General features: G+C 40.6%; 1 protein-coding gene across 3 annotated transcripts in view; it reads right to left on the bottom strand.

Moving 5' to 3' along the window:
* Positions 1–483: 483 nt before the first annotated feature.
* RAPGEF5 (Rap guanine nucleotide exchange factor 5) overlaps positions 484–20,252 on the bottom strand; it is a 154,848-nt gene continuing 135,079 nt past the window's right edge. For all 3 annotated transcript variants that reach the window (XM_079302279.1, XM_079302280.1, XM_079302281.1), the window contains 6 exons: positions 18,600–18,690; positions 15,291–15,341; positions 14,103–14,190; positions 10,870–10,934; positions 5,940–5,994; positions 484–2,736 (listed from right to left, as the gene is read on the bottom strand). In XM_079302279.1, coding sequence (XP_079158405.1) covers positions 2,618–2,736; positions 5,940–5,994; positions 10,870–10,934; positions 14,103–14,190; positions 15,291–15,341; positions 18,600–18,690 — 469 coding nt within the window. In that variant the 3' untranslated portion in view covers positions 484–2,617. The remainder of the gene's footprint in view (positions 2,737–5,939; positions 5,995–10,869; positions 10,935–14,102; positions 14,191–15,290; positions 15,342–18,599; positions 18,691–20,252) is intronic.

Here is a 20,252-nt window from a genome sequence, read left to right as displayed (position 1 = left end):
GAAGACATAGAAGGGCCTTTTTAAAATCAGACATATTAGCTATAGGTTTGGGCTATTTACTTTTCCTTTATAGCAACAGTTTTAAGGCCCAGTTCTTAACATTAAATTGATGCAGCCATGTTGGACCCACACCTGAATCTTAAATCCAGGTTATACAGGCCACTATGAAAACTAGTTTGTAAAGCTCTGACTAGTTGTTTAGTTAGTCACAGCACAGATTACAAGGTTAATGCTGGCTGTGTGCCTTCAAACTGACTTTATGCCAGCTGCAGGTGATAGACATCACCCAATTTAGTGTGAAATTACAGCGGTGCAGAAAGCCAGCACCTCAGCTGCCTCGAAGCCTATTGGTATGAGTTAACCCATCCCTTTATTTCATTTTGGGTTGGCAGAGTGAGGAGTGTTCCAGGTAGGTCTATCAGGCTTTCAAATCAAAGCCTTGGCACCAAATCATCTTTTTTTTTTTTTTTTTTTAATTCCCCCTTCTTTCATTTCCTTTTATTCTTCTCCAGCACAGCTGCTGCTTCATCCATGGTAGCTACCAAAACTATCACAGAGCCAAATGCAGTGAACTGAGAAACAGCCTCACCTTCTCACCCTGAATACCTCTGAATGCTCCCTCTCACACAGATTTCCAGAACAACTTTGTGGACTAGAGTGTTACACCACACAAGCTGAAGCATGCAGGCTGGTCTACACACTAGGCTCCTAAAAATAATGCCACAGTAAATAAAAAATTCACAAGAGGGAGCTCAAAACCCAGGAAAGCATCCAGGTAACGCAGTTAGATTGGGAATTCCAAGTGCTGTAGCCCTAGGAAGAACTGCAAAAACACAAGCAACAAATTGTATCTGTTTTTTTTTCTAACACTGCAAAAAGGAGCCCACCACAGCTAGTATCTTCATTTGAACAGTTTTGGTCTGTTTGCACAAAAGAGTTATTTACAATATGTGCAGTCACATCTACAGAAGAACATAGGAAATTTTTACTCCATGGCCAGCAAGAGTTTATTTTTTTTTTCTTTTTACTGGGTAAAAAGAAATTTTTTTCTTAAAAAAAATCATATAATATTTGATAATAACAAAGTACAAGCAAATACATTTCTGAAACATCTGTTTCCTTTACAATAGATCTATACAATATTTCACAGATGGGAAAACTGGAATGCATTCTACAGATTCCCCCACAGACTACTTGTTAAAGCTGCTTTTTGTTTAAATCCCTTTAAACCAGAGATAACACCATGATGAAGAGCATGCTACTTCCGTATTCCCACATTTCAGTAAAGGAGCATTTTCTTGGAAGTCTTCCTCATGTGGAAAACATACAGCAGAGATGGGCAAGTAATGCAGTGTATCCTCCCTGCTCTGTAAAGGGACTGTCACTGAGAGCCAGTGCACAAACACATGCCAAAAGCACCCTGCACATCGCCTGTGGCATCCACTGGATCATTTCAGGGCAACTTCTTAGCACTGGAAACCAGGTGATGGTGGTGCTCAAGATGCAGGTCAGCTGTAGACATGACTTTAGAAATGCTGTCTCAGCACAGAGCCAGATACAGTACTTTTAACTGCATGAAAATTGTCGTGGGGAGGGCTGTGAAAGGGACAAAAGCAGTAAAGGGACCATGGTGCTGAGAGCCTGGTGTGTATGCAGGTAATCTTGGGATCCTGTAAGGGGCACCTTTCTGTTCTACAAAAATGAGAAGTATGTGCAAGTTATGTGAAGTAATACTTACTGAAATGTTATTTCCAGTGGGGGGGAATTAGAAATGTAGATGGATCTAGGTATTGCCTATGAATAGATACCAAACAGGCTGTAATCCAAGCAGAAAATAAAGATCCTGCTATAATAATTTATAACACATTAACTGCAGGAGCCAATGCTAAATCTGAGATAAATGAAAAGGAAGAAAATAACGTTTTCAGTGTACAAACTATTGTGTCCATAAATTGCAACAGAAGTGGACTGGCTCTTACAGTGTGTTTTCTAAAGCATATTCTTAAAGGAGTCACAACAGACTGAACTGTTTACTGCTGACCTCCACATCACAACACACTCTTGAGTTTCATCTGGTTGCACTGCCTTGTTATATTCATGTTATAGGTTGCTCACACATCTCAAATACTGTGCTCCAGTGGACTCATGGGAGCTGCACAGATTGCACATTATTTTTGGCAACAATACTTTTGGCAGCCTTGAATTAGTGAGGTACATACTGTGGTGAACTGGGAATCCATCCCCTTGCGGCATGTTGCTTGCTGAAATGTTTTGCTGCTGTGACACGATGATTCTTTTCTTTCTAATACTGGCAGAATCTGCATTGAAAGCTACACTGGACCAAACAATATTTTCACAGAAACCAAGCTCCTGAGCTCAAAGGACACTGCTCCACTCCCTCAGGTTGCCCAAAAACCAGCAGGAATGGCACCAAGCTTGCCCTGCAACTCTGTGAGCAGCTCCTTTGCTGGCTCTTGCCTGATTTTCCTGCGCACGTTGTGTGAGCTACTGATAAAACTCAGTAAACCGTTCTCATAAAGGGAAGCAACATGCTTGGCATAAACATTCACTTAATTCAAAGTGCTGCAGTTACAAGGTTATAGGAAGCTGTGAACGCTCACACTCGTGGCTCTATCCTGTGGGAGAGCTCAAACAGAGCTTGCTGGTTGTCGATGACGTGCAGGTGGTGGACGTATGGCTTCAGCTCGTGATGCTCTTTCGAAGGAACTTCATTGCCTGCAAGACAGGAGAAAGGGGATGGATCAGAAAGCTGTGCCTTGCCTGCTGCTCCTCTGTCCTTTGTCACAAAGCCACTGCTGTGCCACCTGTCAGGCGCTACACAGCCACAGGAAAGACAGCCAGTAATCCAAAGGACTTGCAGTTTAAGTGCAGTGCATGAGGTAACAGATAGATAGAGAAAAGGAGAGAATAAAAAAAGAAATGGGCAATTCTGGGTAGCCAGCATGCATAAAGTAGGGAGGCATGAGGATGGCAAGAAGCTGACTCTTCCCAAGTGGAAGTCTAAGTTCTGCTGGCAGTATAGGCATTCCATCCCCCGTAAGGGTGGTTCAAAGTTTCCTTTGTGCTGCTCTGGCAGCACAATGGGACCTTGAGCAGGGGTGGGCAACCCAGCCTGCAACTTTTTAAAAATTTTAACACAGTCCACAAGACAGCAGGCCCTGGATGATTTTCTTCAGAGCTGGGGAAAGGTGACAGCACAGCAGATGGATACGAAAGCTCTTCAAAGCTGCTCTGACAGGCTGCCGTGTTTTGATCTGTTAGGCTTTTGATTTCTGATCTAGTAACAGAGACAAAAGTCATGCTCTCATTTCATGGAAGTTTACACAGCAAGAGGAATTAGCTGTGTAACAGACAAACTGAAGGGTGGCCTGAATAGCAGTTGTTCTCTGTTACAAGCTTTATGCTCAAAATGGGCTTGTGGGAACTCGCTGCCTGTAAAACCCTCCAGCATGGCTGGTACTAGCAGAGACAGAAAAAAAGAAGCCAAGCCCAAGATCCATCAAGACAGGCAGAGAAAGCAACATAACTGACTTCTGGCAGACAAGCAAAGGCTGGAAAGCTCCATTCGTATCCGTGTCCTCAAGGAATTTTTAATATTACCATAAATCGAAAAAGAAAACCCTTCAAAATTCCCTGAACCAATCAGCTTAACTCAGACACTTCTTGCCTCTCCTTTGTTTCATTATCATCCTTTTCTCCACACTCTCCAGCTGTATGAGAAAGTTTCCAGGAATCTCCAACCCCACTTGTTTCTGAAGACATCTCTATGATACTGTGTGGGTAACACGAGATGAATGCAGCCAGCTCTGCATGTGGCTGCTAATGGGGCTCCTGGGCAGCTGTTTTAAAGAACTCTTGCACAGCAGCCATCTAACTTGGGCAATGTTGGAGAGAACAGGATAATGTGATAAATTTGTGTCAGGATACAGAGCTGACCTTTTTGTTCTGAGGGAACAGGATCCCAGCAGCTGTGCTGAACATGGGGAAAAACATTTGTATTTCTCATTAACACCTCAAATGACAAAAGCTTGAATTATGTTATTTTCTCAGGCTGCTTTTCCTCACTTTGGAAATGCAATTATTTGTTTTCAGGATTTAGGATATAAATGTTATTTCCATTAAACAGTTTTACTTGCAACCTAACCAGTTTCTAATCCAGAAACATGCTGGCCTGTGAGCTTAATACACGATACAGTTCATAAGCAATAATAATATTCGCTGCTCAGTTTTGAATTCCTTCCTACAGTGAGATGCCTGCTGCTCTTAGGCCAATCTGGGAATTGATGCAATACAAAGATTCACATTCCTGAGAGCAAAATAAGCCCACTAGAAAAGGAAACTGTCCATAAAGTCTCAATAAATATTCAGTGAATTCATTTCATGCCTAAACGAATTTTAGGAGAAAAAAAAGTGCCTACAGGGATGTCTGTATAAGCTGCTTTTTAAATGCCAGCTTCACAATAAATCAAGTCTGTGCTAAAATAAAATAACAATTGCCTACTTCAAACTACCAGATTATATGATAAATCTCAGGTATTAACCTTGGATTTACGTTGCAAGACTTACAAAATCACTTGGAAAAATAAAAAAGGCAAAAAAGAGATGAAAGATGTGCAGGGAAAGTACAAAAAACCCTCACATCACTGAAAGGAACCAATGTTACTTTTCATAATGCCAAATAGGAGAAATTTTAATTTACAGAAGCATGGTTTGGATAATCAACATTTCCTTCAGTATCTGAATTCAAAGAAGGCACATCTTGCTCCTTCCTCCCCTCTGCCTCTCTTACATGCATTAACATACATACATATACTTAAATGTATATATATATATATATATATGTATATATATTTAGAAAGATTACTTAAGAACCATAATACTGAACAGCCTTTGTTTAAAAGTAATACTGTATATACATGTGGTAATTCCATAAATCAAATGTTTAACACAACTCTTAAAAGTACCTATTATTCTCCAAGGTACCTGTATTTATAATTAAAATTATGATTATTATTCTTTTTGTTGGAGCCAGTGCTGACAGCTGCTGAAAAGTCAGTGGAAAAAAGATATTCAACTCTATTTTCCCCAAGGCTGCAGCACAGTTCTGAACTTCTCTTTGAAAAAGAGGTTTTAGTGGCCTCAATAAATGACATGTTTAGTGGGTTTGGCTTAAAAACTAACTGCTTCCTAAAGTAGTTCTTGTGACCCCTTCCTGTATTTAACATCTCTGCAGAGAATAAGAACACAGAGAAGGAGAAAACAAGGTTTCTCCTCTGCTAGCAGCAGAACAAAGAGAGCTGAAGTTTTCTGGCATGGTCCCTTAGGGTTGGATTCTCTAGTGGCTAATAAGGCGGAAACAACAACAAAAAAATTTTTAAAAAGCAAACAAAGAAAGTCCTCTGTGCAGCTGAGGCACTTGCAATCATTGCCTTCAGCATGGATCCTCCAGTGTCTAAAGCAGGCACAGCTACATTTGCAGCTTCCCCTAGAAAACAACCCCCTCATTTCTTCCTACTCAACCACTTTCACAAAACCCACAGGATCTTCATACCTCCCAAGACCTCTACAGTTCTGTGAAATGTCCTTAAGAGCCCCAGATAAGCAAACAGTTGCTCTTGGTGAAGTGCTGAGTGAAAAGCTGTGGGGATGAGTGCCATTTTGGAAGCCTAGAATGTTCCTAGAAACATTTTGTAAACTCAAACTTCCTCCAAATGTGGTTTTTGCTATGTTGATTTTCCCAAAATGATGCCCTTTCTTGTCCATTGGTTAAATAGTTTTTGACCACATTCTGCTGCTCTAATAAACCTGAGCAACTGGAAAGGAAACGGGGGGCGGGGGGGGGGGAAACCAAACCAAAAAGTAAACAAACCCTTAAGGATGTACAAAGGCAAAGTAAGTAGGAAATTTTGTCTACTCACCAAATTGGTTATTTCTGCAATGTCTCAATGACCGAACAGTATCTGCAATCATGTGCTGCAAAGACAAAATAATAAACATCAGTGCAAAGACCTGGGACAGATTCTGTCATTAGAAAAGCCTGAAAAATCTCCTTGCTTTACATGGTACAGCAAAAAGCAACTGTAGTAATGTAGAAAATGAAGACAGCAGGAGAAACTTGGCCCTTTATCTTAGTGATACCATTTGATGAAACAGGGTTAGTCTAGAGGTCTTACTGATATCACACAGATTAAATGAGAACAACTCCTAGGAACCCATGGAAAGTGGAAATGAAAAATAACCAAACATTTTCTTGTTTTCCTTCCAGTGGCTTTTATTAAACTGGAAGCCTCCAGCAAGGAAGGTCTGTGGACTGGGTGAGTACTTTGGGGTTCAACCCCACCTTTAGTGCATTATTGTGTAGTCTGCAGCCTCTCCTTCTGTCTCCAATAGTATAATTGGACTGTAAGCCTCTTTGGGGCACAGACTACACCTCTTACTGTACACTTGTGTAATGCCTACCACACTCAGGCACCACTATCAAACAGGCAGTTGTCTGCAGCCTAACCAGCACAAAAGAATAAAGACCTCATAGCCTAAATGCTGAAGAGCAAGCACCCTGACATCTCCCCTGGTATGTACCAAGTAAAACTCTCCTGCAGGTATGCTATTTCAGCACAAGCTGCTGCTTACAGGGATAATGGATGTTCACTTACATTAAGCAGAGGAAACAAAAAGTTTAAATTCAGTTTCTCATCCAGGCTCAGGTCATCCATTTATTCAAAAATTTAGATTATTCATACATATCAGTAGAGGGAGTTTATTTTCACTAGATATTGCCCATAAAGCTCTTAACAATTACTTTTTCAAACATTTACTGTTTCTGAGGCAATTCCTCACCAAATCTAGTAACAGAAGCAAATTGCAGTTAGCAGGAATGGTCTGAAAGCTCATGCAAACAGCTGATGCTAATTTCACATCCCCCTCAAAAATTATTAGAGGAGGAAAGGATTAATTGTCTTGAGCAGAGTATGTTTAAGAGGAGAATGATGCAGAAAAGCTCATCTCTCAGCATCCTGGGAGTGGCTTACAAGGCTCCTCCACAAAAAGCTTATCACGAGAGCATGTTTAATGGAAACTTCATATTTCTTTCATCAGTAAATCAAAATAATTTTTCTTGTTACCCGCTGTGCTTCATTTGCCATGAAATTATACAATCTCTTGTGCTGATGTCCTTGCACTGATTATAATGAAGTTCTAATGAGATGATCTAGATTTCACGATCAATAATGTGAGTACTGGCAGCACTAAAACTTCCACAAGTGCTGTTACTGTGATGTTTCCCAGCCAACATCCTCTGCATTTGGATTTTAGAAGTCAGAGAGACCCACACATCACACAGACTGTAACTCTTTGCTGTCTCTCCTTTGTAGTCAGTCACTGTGAGGGTCTATCCCAAGACTGGCATATGGAGGTGATGCTCTGGTAAGGGAAAACCTATTTGGGCACCATTTACAGCAGAATCCCAAATCCTCTGGCTTTAGTATCCTAATTATGCATTTCTCTCTGGTTTAGATTCTCTGGGGTCCAGAGAATCAGGTGCTTGCATACTTGTAAGTGTGATGAGTAACACACATTTCTTGTGGCTCTTCAGCCTGCCAGCTACCCAGGATCATTAGCACCCCTTTCACTGAGGACAGCAGAGCCTCAGGCTTGGGCTTGCACAGGTATCTGGGGGTGTGGGTTGAGAACCCACAGCTGCACATGCACAGACCTTGCAGCAGAAGGCTCTAGGTAAGCAGGTGCTATTGGAAATGGTAATGGCCATTGACCTGTAATAGAGTTTGCTGGAGTGTGGCTAAGACATGTCATTGCTAAGACATGGCTGATGGCTGGAGAGAAAAACCTGAAGAAGCCACGTTTCAGTGAAACAGCTAAGACAATACCACGGAAATACCTTGAAATGTGACCTTGTAAGACTATATTTTCATTTATTCCCTCAGATTTAGTTGAAGCAGGTATGATATAAAATATTGATCTAACACTGTAATAGACTACACTTTACCCAAAATGCAGTTAAATTAACCACTGCAACCCCTTCACCTTTGCTACAGATAGGCAACATTCCTGAGACAAAATATAGCTTCTTTTTTTTTCCTTTGTAAATTTCCTTCTTTACATTTTGAATTAACTTTGCATCCACTGCTATCATTTCATGTCAAATCAAATTCAGTCATGGTAGGACTGCTGAGTTCTAAGAATATAAAAGAAGCAGGGATTATAGGGAGAAAGAAAATCTTGTTAAAGAAACTAATATAGTTGGAAAAAATAATGGTTCAGACTGACAAGTCCTCCTTCAGGTGAGATGTTTAACGCAGAAATGAAATATTTCAAAATAGTGATCCAGAGACACAAGAAATCATCTTTGCTTTGAAATTCATAAGTGGAAATTCTAGTCATTTATGACAGTGAGTAAGTTCCTTCCCCAAAGCAGTAATCTGCTATGGTAGAATAATTCTTTTCTTCTTTTTCTGCAACAGCAAATTTGCAGGTGAGGTTCAGTGGCTTGATCCAAATCAAGCAGGAGTCAATGTCAATCCTAATTTTTCTCAGCAAAGGCCAGAAAGTGCTAAGCACTTCAGTGTTCAGTACAGAACTCCAAGGAGGCCATTGTTCTTTGGGACAAAGCCCTTATAATCAGAAAAGAAACACGGACTGATGAATACGTGATCACGTGTAATGCATCTTGTGAGTTCATGGCCATCCACTAAATCCCTTAACGTCCAACTGAGCCAGGGTAATACCAGTGTGCAGCCTGAATTTCCACTACACTGATATTTAAATCTCTCCTAAGCCCCCACTTCCTAAGCTTGCACTATTGCCTGCATTCATATGTACAGGGCTGCATGAGACAGCATGTCTCTGAGAGCGTGATCTGAATGATAATTTGGAGGAAGTGTCAATCTGAACAACCCTCACCCTACAACCATCACCTCAGCCTCTCCCCCCCTGCCATTTAAAATGCCCATTATCCATTTGAATGGAAAAGGTGAGATCCTGGCTCACTGAAGTCAATTAGCAAAGCTCCCACTGCCTCTGGAGACACAATGGAGACAGAAAGGAAAGGGATTCTCACCCAGGAAGCCCAGCATACATCAAACATATACATTACACAACAAACAAACAAATGAACACAGCCTGCTAAGACTGGACAAGAATTAGATCCTACATATTCACTAAATAAATATATGGGCCAGTGGGGGGATTTTATTAACAATTATGGTGCAACAAGGGCTAGTTTAATTTACATGTTAATTGGATGTACTTCCAAGAGGCAATGAAGAAGAACATGCTAATGAGTTTTATGAAAACACCTAAAGGTCAAACAGTTAATGGACTTGGGACAAAAAAACCTTCCATTAAATGCAAATCAGTATTCCTGTAAACTCTGCAACAAGCAAAGGTACAGAAATCAAATAGAAAACACAAAAAAAAGGAGCTCAGATTAAAAAGTCAGAGTCTACATCTGCTTGTAGGTTGAAAGACAACATATATGACAATAGAATGTAAATATAAGTTCAACATCTGGTTCATTAATAACTCCATGGTTGTGTATTCATTCCCAAACAAGTGTAAACACATGGAGAAAATAGTTGGGCACAATTCACCAACCACAGCCATCTGGCCTAACAGTGCCATGGCACACCTGCACAATTGCAAAGACATTTTGGTTTCTTGGTCAAATACTATGGGCCAACAAGAAAAAAAATCCAAGCTTCTCTACACCACCACTGTTAAGATATATAGATTTTGGCTTTCAGTGCCATGGAATCACATAATGAGTTGGAAGGGATCCACAAGGATCATCAAGTCCAACTCCCATCCCTGCACAGCACCAAGAGTCACTGTGTGCCTGAGAGTGCTGTCCAAACACTACTTGAGCTCTGTCAGGTTGGTGCTGTGACCACTTCCCTGGGGAGCTGTTCCAATGCCCAAGCACCCTCTGGGGAAAGAACCTTCTCCTGATACCCAATTTAAACCTCCCCTGACACAACTTGGAGCCATTCTCTCAGGTCCTGTGACCAGAGAGGAGAAATCAGTGCCTGCCCCTCCTCTTCCCCTCATAAGGAACTTACAGACTGTGATGAGCTCTTCTCTAGGTTGGACCAAGTGACCTCATAAAAATGTTACCAAAGAAAACCCCCCCAGAACAACCAAAACCAACAACAAAACCCAAACAAACCACCAAAACCCAACACAAATTAGGCAATTCAAACCTCTCTCAGTAACACCATGCCAGAGTAGATGTCATCTGATGGCTAGAGTGAATGTGGCCAAAAATATATCATCAAGTATTTTTTATGCCATTATGTATAAAAGCTACAATACTGACATTTACAGTCAGTTTAATTTGTATTTCAGGAATTATTTTCTTCCTCATTTAACACAGATCAAAAAGCTTCCCTTTCATTTAAGGTCCCTAAAATTACAATACCACTGGCAGGTGATAAACTAGAGGAATCTTTCCTTAAGTGATAAACTAGAGAAACCTTGAGAAAAAAAAAGAAACGTAATTCAGAGAAAGCTGAAGCAGAAGAACTTAAGTCATGAGAAGCAGCCCATGAGGTGGTGCAAAGGAATTGATCTCACTAGGTATAAATACAGAGTGGACTGTGTAGCAGTGATGATGGCCATTACTGGTTTAGCCATTTTATGCAGAAGTAGAGGAGCAGAGGAAAAGGGCAGGGGAAAGAGACTTGGCTGTTTCATCCTGCTTGATCTTTTTTACCCCTGTTTATTTCTTCCTTGTTCAGCCAGAAGAAAACCTTACAGTCTTACAAGATAAGAAAAGCAAAGGGAAGAAGAGAATATGAATGTTTTGAAAAAACAGGAAGGACAAAATTAGCTTACCAGCTTTTCAAAATTAACAAGGTTATCCAGAAATGTTTTATTTCCTTCATGGATGAATGTTACATCTGGGGAAAAAAAAAAAAAACCAAAAAAACCCCAGTTATTATTCACAACCTTTTTTTAATATGCAAATAAATAAAATTACTGAACAGCAACAAAAAGCAAAAAAAAAGGAAAGTATCCCATTATGGATTGACACAGTATCTTGTATTGAAACAAAATATTATATCTATATATAAATACAATATCTTGCAGTGAAACAAAAGCCTGGCCTAATGATGATATGCAGAGATTATTAGATAACAACAACAATTCCACATTGTTTAGAGTATTTTTAAGTGGGGGCAAGGATTTTTTAATTAAACCTTATCTGCTGCTTCTGGGATGCTTAATGTACAGAGGGAGCAGGGGAGGGCATCCAGAGGGATGGCCCTGCATGGCATGTCTGCTCTCCACACCCTGCAGCACCAATCCAGACATTCTGCCCATGGCTGGGACAGGTCTGTCCCTGAGCTCCACAGGGGCAAAGCTACCAGCTGGAGCTGGCTCTGACATCCCTTCATCCCCTCTGGGGGACAAATGACTGTCCAGTCCTCCCCAAAGACAAGGGTACAGCAGTGGACAGCCAGAGAGGCTAAACACAAAACACCCAAGTGAAGTACAAAGCCTTGAAATAAGCATCATGGCTAAAAACACTTTTATGTAGTGCTGTTGGAGGGAATTTGCAAAGGCAACAAAAAGGTCAGAGGAAAAGGAAAAGGTCTATATATGGCTCCAGGAAGAGAACTGAACACAGTGTAATGAACTGGAGGGAGGGAATATCAAGCAAAATAAATGTTGCCAAATTAAGATTACAATTAAAACAGTAGCTCAAGGCCATTTTCTCTGTTTTTCTAATGTGTATTGGGTCAGAAGTGAGACCTATCTTGGACATAAAGTACCAAGAATATGAATAGATTCCCTGTGGGAGTGAAGCTCTGACTTCAATAGTACACCCTCCAGGTTACTGAGAACACTGGCAGGAGCACCACACACCCCTGCCAGCTCTCTCCTGCAAGTCAGGGTACCCAGGAGATCCACGAGGAGAAAATGCTCAAGGAATGAGAGAACACTCCAATATCATTACTCCTTAAGAGTCACAGCTGTGTATGCCAGAGGGAGAATGGCACACAGTAAATGGGACAAGTCTCCCTCTCAGCAGAGGTGTCAGCCTCCAGCCCAGCAGTCAAGCTGTGCACCTCAGCATTTCTCCTGTCCTCCCTCACTCACCACGGTTTGGGGGATTTCAGGAGTGGAAACCTGCAGAGAAGCTTTGTGACATACACCTCCACCTTCACCCTGCCTCGAAACAGCCAACCTGATTTATTTCTTTGGGTTTCAAAGGCTCACTCTGTGCCTGAGGGGCATTTTGTAATTGCTTGGAATTGAAATGCTAAACAGCTTCAAATGCTGGTGGAAACCCGGGGCTGGGACTCTTATGGGGAGGTGATGGAGAGCTCCTGTGCCCCCAGGGTGGCTTGGCTGGGACAGACAGGATGCCAGCCTGTGCACGCCGAAAGCACAGCAAATGCTGCCAAAACCTCCAGCACCTCTCCTACCCCTGGGCTGCATCCCAAAAAGAGGGAAAGAAAGGAGCATGACCCTCTGCACCTCCTCTGCTGGGCTGCTTTGGGGCACCCAGGGAAAGGGACACAGAAAGGACAGGACTTCAGGACACAGGCAGTGCTGTGTCTATATCAATGCAGTTAAAAACTGCCCATCACTTCTAATGAAAAACCTATACTGGAAGCAGAAATTTCCACACAGCTTTTAAAGTCATTGACAGCAATGTGTATATCTCTGAGGGCAGAAGGAACAGAAATTTGCTTTGCAGCCAACAACTAAGAGTCTAGATAAATTCAGTGGAGCAGAAAATTGCATCTGAACTAGGTTATAAGGGTATATCACAGTATTTTATTACACATTTGAAAAATCTGCCTGATTTTCAAAAGCTGTGTCTGTGTGCTGTGAGAGCTCTGCATTTAAATTTAATTAACTTTCAAAAGGACACTCTGAAGTTATTTTTCATAATTTAAGATTTTTCATTTTTTAATTGAAACTACTTTTGTTCCTATTGTGATGAAATACAGCAATTTGCTGAGTTATTAATGATTTCTATGTTACCCATTCCTCTTTTACTGGTCTTGGAAATGACCTTAATACAAACACTCTTGATATGGAATAAATTCCACTGCACTTTGAAAATTACCAACTCTGGCAACATCTCCTTATGGACCACTGTATTGAAGGACATCAGTACATTAATTCCAAAGTCTTCTTGCTATCTCCAGTACAAGTTAAAGGTACAAATGCTGTCTAGGTGCATGCTCTTATACCCCATATTGTAATTCTGTACAAACACCATCACTACAAGTGACATATTTGCTGCCTTTGTTTGCAGGCAAGACATTCTCCAGAACACTTTGAAAATATTGATTTTGAAGCCTTGATAATTGTATCCATCTGAATTAATGCAAACTCCTTTGATGTGTGCAAAGAGGGGAAGTGTCTGGTGGCTCCCAAACTGTCACCCACTGATCTGGGGAACTGCCTTCAAGCATCTCACAGCAGCAGCAGCAGGTTGGAATAAACAGCCTAAAGAGAACACTTTCAGAATACAGGAATAAACAAATGAATTTGCCATGTTCAAAGACTAGGCAATTAATAATTAATAACTCCAAGACAATGGAGTACTTTAAATACTTGCCCCTTAATTAGCTGCCCAGCTCACTACATTAGCAAGTAGTTGTACATTATTTTAAGACATTTAAAAAAAAAAAAAATTTTAGATAGTAAGATTTTATTTATCTCTTTCAGACCTACAAGAGGCTTGGAAATCCCCTCCTCCCAGGACAGATAGACAGGGCAGGTTCTCCCCAGCAAAACAGGGAGGTATGACCATGGCCACTGGTTCAGGGGCTTGCAGGGTCACACTTCACTGAAGAGGATGTGGCCAAAGCAAAAACGCACAGCTCTATCCACACTTGAGAGGACAGTATGAAGTTTTAAGACCTGTGTGAAAATTGGCATCTTCCCCCTGTCTTAAAAGGAAGTTGTTTATTATCCAGACCAAGTGCTATTTTGTTGATGCCACTATATCTGTCACATACTCATCTTAAGAGCACCTGAAGGAAAAACCACCTTACACTTATTTTAATTAACAACAGTGAAGAGCAGCCAAGCTTTAACATTACCTTTCAGAAGTAAGGGCATGAAGGGGATTTTCGGAGATTTCATTTTCTTGAATGCATCTCTGTAAGCTTTGTGATTCAGAGAAGGATCCTACAAAAACATTTGAGCCATAGACAGAAAAATCAATAGGCTATAAAAAGAGCAATTCTAAATCCATTACGGGCTTATGATCTGAACATGATTTAGATATAAAAGGTTTCTTTGTGATGCAAGGTAGCTAAAGGTTTTCAAAGGTTTTCTAAGCTAGCTGACATGCTAAACTGAACAGGAAACATAAACAGTGAAAGCAACAAAAGCAATTATGTTCCTCTCTGAAGCAGTGCTAAATTGAGAGGAAGCTGCAGAATGGATTCACTTGGACTGCTCTCTAGTTTCCCAACAAATTTCTATTCGCAAAATCTCTTACTATATAACACAAAATGTATCCCCAAATATACTGCTGATTAATTTCTTCTTAAAAAAACCAAAACCAACATCTCCAAACAGCAACAAGAAATCCCAGCAAAAACTGCTTTGAGATCCATGGAGCACACTGCAGACTTCAACGAAATCAAGGCAGTATATTTCATTGTATGCATGCATTGTGTAGGCAATTCAAAAAGTCACCTCAATTTCCAATGTAAACATTTTTGTGTACCAGCTTACACGGAATCTTCAAACACATTAATTTAGAAAGAACTCCAAGTACAGAAGGTACAGCTGGTAAAGGCTGGATCTCCTGCTCCCCGTGCCAGGCAGTGATCTTGCCATGCACCCACTTCCATGACAGCCAGAGGAAACATTTGTTCATTCTGCTTTGATAATGCTGACAAAGACCCTCAAACCTCAGATTTTGACATTTGTTTTTTAAAACTTGAGCTGGTCTCTTTTTCTCTTGATCTGCAGGATGTTGCTTCAGACAAAGGCTGATTAACTACCAGGGCAAAAGAACAGCTCCCAGATTGATGCTGGTGAACTGATCCAACATTTGCCTCTCTCTGCCTTTCCTCCCTCTGTCAGGAACAGAGCCTTTTTCCTTTTCATGTCTGGCTCCAACCTGAAGTTCTGGAGAGCCACGTGGCCTCCAGCAACTCATGGATCTGACATGACAGGTCCAGCTCCAGAGAGTAACAGGCAGACTCCAAAAAAATTAGGAAGAAGGAAGGCAGGTAAAGCTAGCAATGTTCTTCTGCTGTTAACACCATACTTACCGTCAAACTTTCAAGTTCAGTGAAAAGTTTCTTGAACTTCCCAGGAATTTTCTGAAGTGTAGAAAACAGAGGAAAAAAAAAAAAAAAAAAAAAAAGAGAGAGAGAGAGAGATATAATTTGATTTAGGCAGAAAAATGCTGAGGCATTTTTTTCCATGAGACTGCTCTGGGTGAATGTGGGAATCCAGGGTGTTCCCCTGACTTCCCTGAATGCTTCTAGACCCATCCCTGGCAGGGGTGTCAGAGGTCATGGCATGGTACCTAGGTGTCCTGGGGGCTGGACTTAAGTTCCTGGAGAAATGTGCCAACATTGTGGGAACAAATACAAGCCACAAAAATAAGTAGGATATAAATTAGACTATTAGAAGATAGAAAAAGTGGATTTCTAGGAATGTTAGGGAGTTCATGACTAACATGGAGGATTTTGGGCGTGATATGTCTTTTCCTCCTTCTTTTTTGCCTTATTCCATGTTGAATGGCAAGGTGGCATCCTTGGATTAGGCTGGGACAGAATTGAACAGTGTAATAAAATTATCGTGTATTGGAAAGTAATTGTAAATATTAGGTATGTAATTTAGAGTATATAAGATAAGCCCTTCCCAGGGCTGAGGCATTCTACCTTGGATTCTGAGCTGGACAGACCACTGTCAGCTAGAGAAAGACTCTCTCAAATAAGGGACAATAAACAGCCTTGAAAACCTCAGAGAACAGCTTCCTCCAGTCTCCTTGGCAGCCATTGGGGAAAACCTGATTTTCAAACCACCTTTATTCCTCTTGAGGGGATTTTGGGCTCAAGAAACCCCTGAGGCAGTGACAGGTGAAGTGCCTGCTGAAAGCACCAACACTGAGCACTGAGCCCCAGCTCCTCAGCTCCCAGGGCCTAATTACAGACCATGCTCAGTGCAATGCCAGCAAGGCACAGGGCTCTGCATCCCAGGGACCTGCATCCTTCCTTTGTGGAAACTGCTTCTTAGCAGCTGTCTTTATTTTCTTCTCCAGCTTCCATGACTAAATATCCATAGCAAACTAGAAGCAGTAACACAGCCTGAGAATTCAGAAACTAATCACATCCATGTTAAATCATTTGTTGTAAGCAATCTCCCCCCAGAATATACGTTCTAGAAATTAACAGGTGTCACACTCAGTGCTATTTTATACATCGTGCCAGTGCTGATCAGGGTTAACACTGGCACATAGTAGTGCCAAGTGACACATTTCCCTAATAAACTAATTACTCTGTCTCTGGTATCTGATCCTAATCCCACTGAGAGGTGCATAAAACACTTTCTAAGGGGCAAACTAATGTCTTGCCTCTCATGCCAACACCTGCTCTACTCCACAAGCATCCACTTTCTTTGTCTCTAAGATGCTTTAATGGATTCACATCACTACCCTCAAAGCAATTGTTCTGCAATTTAAATTTTCATGCTGGTATTTCAGACTAGAAGAATGGTGTGTGGACCTTAAAGTCTGTCCATTTTTTCCAGCCATAGTAGTTAGTCTAGTAAAAGAGATCCCCTCTTAGTACAAATCCTGTCTTGTGTTTGTCCTTAGATCCTGACAGCAACAGTGACAGTACCAAGAGAAGAGAGATTTAGAACAATTAGGTTAAGTGGATTAAAATGCTAAAATGACTGAACATGGAACTGCAATTGCATTTTTTTTTCTATCTTAAATCAGAGAAAATAAGGCTCATTAAAACACTGCATACTGTAGGGAAAAAAGTACAATATGCTTGGGAGCATACTACTTTAAGCGTACTACTTTTAAGAAATCAAGTGCAGAGCCAACATGATTTAGTGTCTAAATAGCTGCTTAAATTTAGGTTGTTTCATTTACATGTGTAAGCAACTATAATTAATTTAAAAACATTGCTCCACTTTCTAAAAGTCGCATTACTAATGCAAATAATCTTCTGCTTTTGAAACTTCCAGTGCAATGAAGTTTTACAAACACAAAAAAAAAGCAAGGCTGTGACTTGATAAATATTTTACACACAGAAACGTGACATATTTACAGAGGTACATATGCAGATGCACTCTTTGTTCCGACAAGCAACATATTCTGCTCTTCCTGAGAGAACTCCACCGGCAGTGCATCATCTCCAGAGGCCTCAGCACAGAGCAGTTCTGCATGTCTCTGTGCAGGAGAGATCTGTAGCATTGCCTTTGAGACCATACTTGGTCTCTTCCACTCTCCTAACAAAGCCCAGAGAAATGGAATGAAGGCAACTTAGGAGGAGGCCAGGGCAAACGTTTCCTAGAGAGGTGTTCTAGAGATGTCACAGACAAGGGGTTTCTGTATCGTTGTCCTCAGGTATGCAGTTTTCTCTAAAACTTTTACCTTATCTCTTATTTAAGTCACCTCTTCCTTGCTCTTCCTTGTTTGTCTGTGTGTCAAAGCCTCAGATATACAAGTTATGGTTCCATATTCATGGCTTCAGCTAAGGGAGGAGCCTTTGCTCTGGACAGCACCAGACAGGTTTATAAGTCTCTAATGCCCTTTGGTCCCAGCTTTTGGTGCTCAGGAGTTCCTCCAAAGCAGGAGAGCACAGCCCTTCTCTGTCACTCTCTACTACAGATTGGTATTTTTGGAGTACACCTCTGGTGTTAAGGGCATGAAGGAGGGATAAGACTTCAACCCATGCTGCTCAATTACTCCTTCCCCAACAGTTTGCTCATGGGCAGATGCAGTAAACTTGCAGATACTATGTCTTAATATGGACACTATAACTCAATCCACTTAGATGGAAACAAAATATCTACAACATAAATACACATCCCAGAGGGACCTTCATTTAAACACAGTCATGCTCTGTGCAGCAACCAGTAGTTTTTAAAGCAAATAATCTCTCTTCTCCAGTATGCTCCTTATTCATGGCTCATTTCCTCACTTTGTTGTTCAAGATGAGCAGCTGCAAAAAAAAACCCCATGAAAGACAACTAGAGAAGGTTTGTTTCTACTTTGTTGTTTTGGCTTTTTAATGAAATGATTCCATAATAAATTATTTCTTGCTTGGAGCCACCTTTGTAAGACTTTCTGTTCTGAAATCTACTTAAAATGGTAAAGGATAAGATCTCCATGCTTTGCTCTTATTTAAAACTCTGGAAGGACACATTTAGGGTTTTTTCTTTTAATACCTGCATATCTAAGGTTTCAGGTGACAAAGAATTTTCTCCACCAACACTCCCTTCATGTTTGATTTCAGCATGAAAAAACAATAACCAGAAAGAAAAGGCAATTCACCAGTACACAGCCTTTGTGTGAAATGGTTTTGAGAGTGTCTGAAAGGTATAAAGATGTGTCTTACCTCCCAGGTCTGAGACAGCCGGCTGACAGATGCAGTGTTGAGACCCATAACAATTGCAAAGAATGAATTCAGATTTCTTTGGGCTTTACAGCTGAGGAATAAAAATATGATTTTTTTTTTCTGTGCTCAGAATCAGCGATAAATGGAATGCAGACGTATCCTAGGTTACTGAGTCTCATTTCAACCCTCAGCACTAACATACAATCATCTTCCATATAATGAACTCATTAAATGTCCTCTCATAACCACCTGCAGTCTAGGTGATGGGGTCTCTAAGAAGTTTTTTAGAAAGCGTTCTCCTGTCTCATCAACCCTGTTGTTGGCAGGTTATTCTTTTCCGTTTGCTGTCAAAAGTAATTTTCCCTTTTCAATGTTCAAGTTACTCCCAGCTGTCCTTTACCATATAGAATAATTCCTTGACCTCTATTCTATAGTATAATAAATATTTTCATCCTCTTTTTCATCTTTCCTGTAAATTGTACAACATAGGTTCCTTCAATTTCTCTTTGTGGTTGTGGCCTGCAATCTGCTTTCCCATATTGTTATTGAATTCTTTGTAATTTATTTTAACTCATATTTAACTCTTATTTCCTTCACTACTTTCTCACGTAGAGAGAAAGACACAGTGGGGAGGGAAGAAGAAATATAATTACTGTTCTACGTTCTTATGCAAGCATAAAACAAACTGCAAATTATTTATTTGGAACAGCATCACATTTTGTCCTTTCTTTTAATTTGTCATCTATTATCACCCAAAGACCTGTGTCACAGTGCTGTTCTTTACAATCATGCATTTATTTCTTCGGCTCAGTATTAGCATTCTGTAGCTGAATTACTTGGCATCTATCTAAATTAAATCTTATCCTACTGTTGTTTGCACATGCACTAGACCCCTTAGATAATTCTTTTTTTTTTTTTTTTTTTTTCCTATCTATCCTCCAATGCATTTGCAATCCCTCATAATTTTTATTGTCTGAAAATCTGGTTAGTGTTGAATTTACATATGCCTATAAACCAGTTGCAGCTAGTACTGGTTCCAGTACAGGTCCCAATGGGATTTGCTTGATACCTTTATTTTTTTACATTTTACTGTACACAATCAGACTATGCTTATTTCTAATCCATTTTCTAGTTCATTAGGAAACTTGAAATCCTGGAATACTGAGTCCTTTTAGAACAAAGTTAGTATTACCCTGTCTCTTGCAGATTTTTGGAGACCTTATGAATATATAGGTGAATTTGTGTGTGAGAGTACGAACCCTCTTTAAAGAAAATTTTAAGTATGAATGAATCCACTGGCTTCACTGGGATTTATCATCAGGGAAAAGTAAATGCCAAGGCCTTAGCCTGGAAAATGGCCAGAACCTGTTACAAGTTTTATAAAGCCTGCCCTTATCACTGTGTACTATCTTGACACAGTGCATTTCTCACTTCACTTCAGCTGTCTTCAAGTTAATCCTAACTTTGTTGCTTAGATTCTTATTATTAAAGCCAGGCAGCTCCCAAAGGCAACTCATTTCAAAACAAGGAAGGTGTCCAAGCCTGCATAAACTGTCTGTTGGGTGGGCTCACTCCTCACAGTGAGCTGTGGAGAGAAGGGATCTCTCACAGTCAGCCCCTGTTTGCCTGGGGAGCACAAAGGCTGCTGTTGTA

The sequence above is a fragment of the Erithacus rubecula genome (genome assembly GCF_903797595.1).
Source record: "Erithacus rubecula genome assembly, chromosome: 3".
In the NCBI taxonomy this organism is placed as follows: domain Eukaryota; kingdom Metazoa; phylum Chordata; class Aves; order Passeriformes; family Muscicapidae; genus Erithacus; species Erithacus rubecula.
This window is presented reverse-complemented; position numbering and strand designations above follow the sequence as displayed.